Consider the following 9781-nt stretch of genomic DNA (forward strand, 5'->3'; position numbering starts at 1 on the left):
ATAGCAAAAATAGGTCGATACAACTAAAACAGAAATGATTAAAAGTAGTAAAATTTTCTAAAATCTGAATTTTGACACCATATACTTTCTCATGAAATGGACATCTTCAACCAGTGTAGTGGGTCACTTGACCCCGGAGGCACCGTTATATAAATATCGATAAGTCTTGCATTTTGTGACGATGCCCGGATCAAAAGTTACAACCGTTTTACTATCAATATTTTGAACAACAATTTCTTTATATCCTGAATGTATTACTTCGAACCAAACATGCTTTGGGCCCACTTATATCATGCCCTACATAAGACTTGGCCCAATTCTAACAGACTACTTATGCTTTTGTTCGGCCTTCTTTTGATCTAGCTGTGATAGGAATGTATCAACAGCCCACTCGGTACCGGGGCCTCATCATATGAGTGGACCAAAGAAAATAAAACTGTTGCATTGGAATATTTTAATTCTTTAATCATTTAGACGTGTCGGTTTCCTAACCTTTGAACAGTTGAAGGGTTCAAATCGTTCAATCTGCAATCTCTCGCACTGATCATGGTGGGGCACAGGTTGGATGGGATACACACAACATAGTGGCCCCAATACGCAGGTGAATAAGAATGTGAATAAGTTCTGCACACAACTTGTTACACACAGGTGGACTACTTGTGGGGGAACTAGCCTCGTAAGAAAAACAAAAAAAATAAATAAATAAATAAATAAAAATCACTAGCCTCGTAAGTAATATATACATTTGAGATGGTTGGAAAGAAGATGAAAAAATGATTTTCTTGAATATATAATGTACAATTATAACAAATCTAACTGCTGGAAACATGATGGAGAATCAATATCGGGTGCTATAATTTCTTGTAGTTCTACTTCGAGTGCGCGAAATTTTCCCATATACCGTGTCTAGGGAAAGAGCATGTGGTATAATCACATCATGATCATCCTCATCATTCATATGACTTTGAGTCATTTCGATGGAACAAGAATCCGGCAGTTCTTCACCAATAATGCTAAATTCTGCCGATGTTTCCGGTCCCAGTTCAACCCCGGGGTTCCCAAGTGTCGTTCCCATCCGGTTGAAGTACCGGCCAATGGTTAAGATCCTCATCCATAGCCCATTTGCACGTAACGCTTCCCTCAATGCATCGCATCGCCTGCGTCTGTATAAGAACCGAATGAAGAAAATGGAGACTGTGATTGCCGAAGCAACGCCACTGATAATGTAGATGCTACGTAGGCTATATAAGGGCAGTCTTATGCTAGTCACTTGCGCTTCTGAGTCCAGGCATGTTTTGTCACCAAACCATTTCCTTTCGATTTCTAGCATCTTTTCTCCTTGGGTTAAATTGAGAACTGCACGTGAAATGTCAGGAACCATAGCTGAGCCTCTTGGAAACACCTGTGAAATGTAGATGGAAATGGGTCATGCAAATGAACTAACCCACCGTCTAGTAGTAACAGCAGTTGTCACAACAGGTGTTTCCGAATGGAAAATATGGAGGGAAGAAACCCAAAAACAACAGTTATATAATCTGTGCCCTAATTGGATTTGAGAAATGTTACTTGCAACACACATCCAGTATCCATTAGCTGCGCCCTAGCCTAAAACTCAGATTGGCCCACTAATCAAGTGGGACAAACTGTATACTACATGAAAATAATAATACTATCTACGTTGACACTGTTGGAAAATGAATTCCATTTTTTTTTTTTTTTTTAATAAACGCTGGAAATGCCCTTACTTCTCCAAACACCATCTCATTTGATATCGTCTATGAAACAACAGAGCGACAAGATATAGGAAGCAAACATATGTAAGTTCAAAAAATGAATTCCATTTTTAGGGCTATGCATGTTGCAGAAGCTGAAATCTTGGATTCCGTATCCAATGGAAAGTTTTCATGTCTAACCGCTAAATTATGACCGTTGACATAATTCCAAATAAGGTAGGAAATTATTGTAGAACCCACCTTTCTCTTTTGCAAAAAAAAAAAAAAAATCAATGAGAAATATTTTCCTTTTACATGGATTCACTTATGAAGATGAGAGTCTTGGACAGGATTTCTTGCAAAACAAGATTCAATGTAGTTGGGATAAATCTATGATGATGATGATGATGATGATGATGATGATGCTAGTGGTGGTGATGATTACGACAATGATGGATTCCATGAAAAAATAACTTCCATCTAGGAGTTAGAGAGGAAGAGAGAGAGAGAGAGGGAGAGAGACGTACAAAGCCAAACCCGCCCGTTCTATAAGTCGGACCGACCATGGTGTATCGGCGGCAATGGTTCTTTAGGAATACTTTGATATAAGGAATCTCATCCATAATGGCGGAAACTCCATTGTTGCCGCTTCCTCTTTCCAATGCTTCGGCGTACTGTTCTACTGTGGAGTATGACCTGAGCCTTGATTCATTGAAACCAAGATTCTTTAAAAGCTCAAATACAAACGATCCATTTTGATACCCAACATACTCATTGTTCTTGATTAATGTCTTTACGTCCGTAACGGTCGGTTGCAGCTTCTCGACTGTTAGCATCGATGTCAGGTTTGCAGCATAAGCTGTCACCAGTACAAAAACCAGGAACGTCCACAGGTTTAGGATGAATCTCGAGTAGTTGCTTTGTAGCTTCTCACCTGCAATGAGCAAAAACTGAGTTTTGACACTTAGAGATTTGCATTTCAAGGTTTCTTGCTGAAATTATAGACTTGGACCTGCTCGAGCCCTATCCGCTCAACACCGTGACTATCGGAAATAGTGGTGAGACTCAGCTCGACTTGGCCTAGTCGCAACTCAACTTATCACTGACGAGTCAGTCTGAGTCATCAAGGGCCCGTTTGGATACCACCAAATAAGTTACTTTTTCTACTTACAGCAATATATAAGTAACTTATTTGAGATAAGTAAGTTTGGTTTAAGATCAATTATAAGTAACTTTTTTACGTAAGGATAACTTAATCACTTCAGCTGAATAAGTAAAAACCAAGATAAGCTACTTAAGGCATAATTAGCCTTTTTTGTTTCTAAGGCATAATTAACTTATTTTAAGTAACTTACGATCCAAACACCCCCCTAACCTTAAAACAATGTTAGAGGGCTTAAGAATCAGGCATGGGCCAGCCCATTTATTACTCGGGCCCACTGATGTCATGAATGGGCCTACTTTGGTCAAGGAACAGGCCTTAGTAGAAAATTTTCTGAAACTCATCCTTCAATCCTCACCAAACGAGCCTTGGAACTATGATTGGGCCTGCCCTATTGGCTCATATTGCTGCCCCAAGCCCAAACCACATCGGCCGGAGCAGTAAAACTGATGGACCAACGTGGCCCATTGCCAACCTAATAATCTGGATGATTCTCCATGTGGTTATTATATGAGGGTGCGTTTGGTTGCACCAAATATCATGTAATCTCATGATTAATCAGTCTAATTTGGTGTAAATTTTCATGATATTTGGTGCAACCAAGCACATCTGGTGTAAATTTTTTTACGTGAATTCGAGAGTTTGTTAACTTATAGAGAAGACACTCAACCCAGGAGAATTTTTACTACTTACTGTTTGCAAACACGAACGTAGAGAAGGAGAAGGAGAGGATCTTCCCAACCATCTCTGAAGATGCGCCTTGGAACTCTGGATTTTCATCATGCTCAAAGACCCACACCAGAATCCCCTTCAAGACCGCAAAAGCGAGTGTGGTCAGCCACAGATCTGTTGTTAGCGGCTTCATGAACCACCAAGCGCTCATGGTGTCGTCATCCACAGTCGGTACGACTAAGGACGCTCCTGCTTCCATATACTCATATGTAAAGTCTACAAAATCTGATCTGTTTGCTGTTATAGCGGTATCCCCTACAACTGCATCGAATACCTGCTCGAAAAATGAAGAACAAGGAAAATTGATTGAGAAACAAAAACACACTTTGACAGTGTTTGGATGCAAGAAGTAGCCCTCAAATCACGATTACTACTATTACTACTACTACTACTACTACTACTACTACTACTAATAATAATAATAATTATTATTATTATTATTATTATTATTATTATTAGTGGTAGTAGTAGCAGTAGCATTAGTATTATTATAACCAAATGCCAGGCACTGCTGCAACTCACCTTGTAGTATACTTGAGAAATTAGGGCATCATAGTACACAGGATCGTCTTGATCGCCCTTATATGGAATGAATTCATACGAGACATTATATGGCAATTTCTTCATCGTCCATTCGAACACGTCTATAGGGAAACCTGTGGCGATGGTCCGTTGATCTTCATAATCCACCCTCATGAACTCTTGGAATCCGTTTTTTAAAGGTACACCAATCCTTAGTTTCTTACTGGTCAATTTATCTCTAGAAATTTTCGTGGATCCTTCCAACCATAGAACACCTGATAACAGTTAGCCAGACGTCATTGAACCAGAATTTCTATAATTTCCTATTTGGAAGTCTGTAAACAGCATGTTTGGCTGCACCAAATATCATGAAATTTTGAACCAAATTAGGGCAATTAATCATGAAATATCATGATTTTTGGTGCAACCCAATGCACCCCAAGTATATGAGTTCGTTTTGTATGCTCACAATACATACAGACGCAGCATGCAGCTCTGGATGGAGCTTACTTGCAGCCCACCTTTCTTATTATTATTATTATTATTATTTTATTTTATTTTTTAATTTTTTTTTTAAGAGCTTACTCGCAGCCATCATCGGATGATTGGAATCATATTGTCCAATTTCCCATCAAATGTGGACCATTAAATGACGACTTTGGGTAATACAAACAGAATAATATTCACTATTGTTTTAGGGTGCGTTTGGCTGCACCAGAGATCACAATTAATCAGTCTAATTTAGTAATAAAATTCATGATATTTTGTGCAACCATATCCACTTTTAACAACAGTAGAACTAAGGAGTGTCTCTGTCGAAAAACGGTAGGGCCGACAATGGGGTGGGATGGATCTCCATGCTCCCATCCAGCCCATGATTTGGGTACGCCCATGGGCTGATTGCGGGCCTAGTTTAGATTTGTAGAGCCAATGGGCAGGGACTGGTTATATACATAACAACATTTTCTCTTTGAGACCCAAACCAAACCCAAACCAAGCCCTAACCTACGCAGGTTTAACCATTTAATGCTGGGCTTGGGCCTTTAGGCCCATTATTGAAGGGAACATTTAAAGAGGCAATTTATCACCTGGTGGCACACCACCCAGCTACGTGGTGTTGGGTACTGTGGGGCCTACCATGACCTATGTATTTTATCTACTCCTTCCATCCGTTTTTCCAGATCATTTTAGGGCATGAGCCAAAAAATAAAGAAGATGAAAAGCTCAAGTGTACCACACCACAGGAAAAAGTGGTGATTGGACGCCTACCATTAAAAACTTCTTGGAGGCGACAAAAATTTTGGATCAAGCTAATCTTTATGTTTTCCCTTCATCCAGGTCTGTGCAATCTTATCAACAGGTTGGATGACAAATAAACATTACGGTTGGCCCTAAGAAGTTTTTAATGGTGGGTGTCATTATACCAACTGTTACATGTGGTGTGGTCCACTTGAGCTTCAGATCTGCTTCATTCTTTGGGGTCATCCTCTAAAATGAGTTGGCAAAATGGATGGATGACATGGATATAAAACACGTACACCACAGTGAGTGCTACAGACCCAACACCACCTAACTGGGTAGTGTTGGGGTCACCACCCAAGCCGCTTCCCAAAGGGTGGCCCCACCACGAAGATCAGCAGCTGCCGAAATTAAAATTACGGTCCAGTCATCAGGTGGGCCACACCATCAAAATTTTTGCGTGTACCCACCTGATGAATAGATTGGCAAGAGAAAAAAGGGGTGCAACTCGATGTGTTGTAATATCACTTGTATGATCACACACAGATATTTAGAGAAAACAGGTAAGTGAGAGAGAGAGAGAGAGAGAGAGAGAGAGAGAGAGAGATGGGGGACACAGATCATACCGTTAGAGGTAGCTCCGGTATCATTGCTCTGATAATCACACGATCTTTTCGACGCTTGCGGTGCATTGCTTGCGATGGAGTAGAAATCATGGAGTGCCACGGACATGCAGGAATTGCGAACGTTTTGGTTGTTATCGATGTTCGTAGACTCAATGGCAGCAACGTCCACTACCATCGATGTTGTATGAAGAATCAGCAGCAATGAGAAGAAGTTCATGTAAAGGAGCTTCATTTCTTCGTTTGAAGAGAGCCTGTTTTCTGTCCTATCTACTTCGACGGTTCGGACATGAACATATACAACGGAACTTCGGCTTTGGTCAAAGTAGAAGTTTGACTTTGACCACATGGCTAACCGTGTGTGGGTTACGTGAAAGAATCAATCTCTCTCTCTCTCTCTCTCTCTCTCTCTCTCTCTCTCTCTCTCTCTCTCTTCCCGTCCCATGGATCCACATGGCGACTCATCCTCAAATGTGTGTACTATCCAGACCATCCAAATTGTGGGGCCCATTTTGGACGCAGTTTGTCTCCAAAATCACACTGATTAAGCAATCCTAACCATCCAATTATTAGTGAAAGAATGAGTGGTCCAAATGCTAAAGAAAAAGTCAGATAGTTAATATCATCTTCCTAGTGCAGTTTTCGTGTTATACCACACCACAGCTGGACGCGGTTTGGTCATTGACCCCCCAACATCAGCCAGCTAGCTGGTGTCAATGCTCTGCGGGCCCCACCATCATGTCGACGCTCTGCGGGCCCCACCATTACACCCGATTCACTGTTCTATCCAAAGCATGCTCATTCCGCGTGTGACGTTGATGCACAGGCACACAGAAATGTAGAAGACGTGGATTAATAGAAAACCATCTAGATTGTGGAGGCCACTGTCTTCAAGTGAAGATCCCATGGTTGGGTTGTTTGAACAATCCTAACCTCTGATTCATGGAAACTTGTTTGTGGAAATAATATCATTGAATATTTCTCTATTTTTGACCTTAGAAAAATGTACACCTATCCGGCCGGTAATGAAATAATATTCAAATAAGCATAATTTATGTCCATGATACGTCCACATAGGGTACGTGAATTGGACTGTTTAAGCTGGCTACTTGTATGCCACCTCTGCAATTTTCAGGTGCCTGCGTATCATCAATCACACTCTACCGGAGTATGAATGTCTCTCTTCGTCAACGGGCCCAATTAATTAGGTCGCCAAGCTCTGTCCAAGCCCGGACCATTGAGGATAGGACACCGAATTTTAGGATCAGGATTATTATATTCGGACACGAATTGGGTACTACCCATCGGGATCTAGCTAGAGATGGACTGCCCTGACAGGGGCTCTGTAGGGTCCACCATAATGTATGTGTTTTATCCATGCCATCCATCCATTTTGATAGATCACTTTAGGATATGAGCCCAAAAATAAGGTAGATCGAATGGTAAAGTTTGAGCACACTACAGGAAACAGTGGAGCTTACCATTGAAAACTTCCACGGTAGTTTTGGATCAAGCTAATATTTATGATTTCCATTCATCCATGTATATGTGACCTTGCGAACAGGTTGGATAGCAAATAAGCATCAGGTGGGCCGTTGGAAGGTTTCAACAGTTAGCGGCATGGTAATCATTTTTTTTATTTTGGTGTGCTCCAATCGAGCCTTTGATCTGCCTCCTTTTTTCTGCTTGCCCTAAACTGATTTGTCAAAATAAATGTACGGAATAGATAAAACACATACATCACGGTGGTCCCCCCGGAACCCCTGTCAGGACCGTCCGTCTCTTGCTAGGTCGTGGTGGCCGGTGGGGTTAGTACCCAATCTGCTCCCATTACACTCGGCTTTTCCTTCCCAGTGAGGTGGGCGGACGCGGATTGCGTCCTAACCCCTGGGCAGGGCTCTGTGCAACCCACCGTGATGTAAACGTTTTATTCATGCCGTTTATCGCTTTTCTCAGATCATTTTAAGGTACGAGACAAAACATGAAGCAGATACACTGCTCCAGTGGACCACATCAAAGGAAGCTGCAGTGATAATAACACCCACCATTGAAACCTTTCTAAGGGCTATGGTGATTTTTTTTTACCACCCAACCTATTAATAAGGTCATGCAGACTTGGATGAAGTGAAAACACAAATATCAGCTTGATCCGAAATTTCTCCAGCTCCCGGGAAGTTTTTAATGGTGGACGTTCAATCCTTACTTTGTGGTCTACTTAAGCCCTTAAACTACCTCAATTTTTGTCTCATACCTTAAAATGATCTGATCAATTTTTGTCTCATACCTTAAAATGATCTGAGAAAAGCAATTAGCAGCATGGATAAAACACTTACATCATGGCGGGCCCCACAGAGCCCCACGTCCAAGGTGGGCCCGCCTTGTTGTTCCAGGAAATTCGGAAGTGGATTGGCTGGTGTACCACACCAGTTATATAGCTGGTGTATACGTCAGCAAGCTCTGTAGGTCCCATTATGAGGTATGTGTTATATCCAAACCGTTTATACATTTTGAGCTCATGGTAAGGCTAAAGCCAAAACATGAGACAGATTTAAAGATCTATTGGACCACGCTGAAAAAAGCATAGGGAGATTGAACGTCTAAAAATGAAACCCTTTTGCGGTCACACAAGTTTTGAGTCAATATGATATTTGTTTTTCCTCTTCATCCGGGCCTTTGTGACCTTTCGGATAGATTGGATGAAAAATAAACATTATGGTGGGCCCTACTAATGTTTTAACCGTGAAAATCATTATCCCAGCTGCTATATGTGGTATATGTGGTGTGGTCTAGTTGAATTTTAGATATGATTTATTTTTTGGCCATGATCTAAAATGATCTCGCCAAATGGTTGAACGGTGTGGATATAATAAATACATCAGCGTGGGGCCCACGTAATTTTGATCTCCTTCGAACCGGTCGTACAACTCGGAGCTCGAGGAGCGTCAGCACTCGTGTTCGCATGACACGTACCTATCCATGCCGCTTCCGAGAAATTCGCATCCCTATTTAGGATGGCCGACACAAACGAAGTCAACGTTGTCCACTAGAGGATTTCTAGAGCGTTTTCTGGTTGTATGGTGGAAGCCCATGGTTCAGTGATCCAGACCATTCATCTGCTTAAGTCCAGTGCAGATGGGCCATGAGGCAGGCCTCATCCGAGCCACTCCAACATTCGCCGTCGATCTCCAGGCATCCCGTAATTTCAATTATCCAGACCGCTTGAGAGTTGTGAGCTTTGATCCAGGTAGACAACTTCTTCTTCTGCTAATAGCGGGCCCCACCGGATTCACTTCAATAACAGATCATCATAACCGATCCATCCGTTCCTTCCATCTGAGCGTAGGGCGGGGATTAGGTGTTACCAGGGTAACAACTTTGTGGGTGTTACCCTTACCGTAGGCCCACCTTAATGATGTGTTGTATATTCATTCTGTCCATCCATTTTTCCATTTCATATTAGGACACATTACCAAACATTAAGCATATCCAAATCTCAGGTTGACCACACCATGATAAACAGTGATGATTGAATGTTCACCATTAAAAACTTCCCAAGGCCCACCATAAGAAAATCGATAATGTTTACTTTCCATCCAAGCCATTGATAAGATCAATCAGAACTTAACGAAAGGAAACGACAAATATTAACTTGATCCAAATTTTTTGTTGCCTACAAAAAGCTTTTAACAGTCATTCACCACTTTTTCCAGTGGTTTGGTCCACCTGAGATTTGGTTTCGGTTAATTTTTGGTATAACTGCTTTAAATGAAGTGTAAAAACGTATGGACCAC

General features: G+C 41.4%; 1 protein-coding gene across 1 annotated transcript; it reads right to left on the reverse strand.

The window, feature by feature from the left end:
- Positions 1-718: 718 nt before the first annotated feature.
- On the reverse strand, positions 719-6252 carry LOC131256123 (glutamate receptor 2.8-like). Its single transcript, XM_058257174.1, has 5 exons — positions 5994-6252; positions 4129-4403; positions 3568-3880; positions 2240-2646; positions 719-1402 (listed from the first exon to the last, which is right to left on the reverse strand). Exons 1-5 carry the CDS (start codon positions 6223-6225, stop codon positions 839-841), a joined length of 1791 nt encoding a protein of 596 aa, XP_058113157.1. The 5' UTR covers positions 6226-6252; the 3' UTR covers positions 719-838.
- Positions 6253-9781: the final 3529 nt, after the last annotated feature.

This window comes from Magnolia sinica, chromosome 9 (assembly GCF_029962835.1).
Source record: "Magnolia sinica isolate HGM2019 chromosome 9, MsV1, whole genome shotgun sequence".
Classification (NCBI taxonomy): Eukaryota; Viridiplantae; Streptophyta; class Magnoliopsida; order Magnoliales; family Magnoliaceae; genus Magnolia; species Magnolia sinica.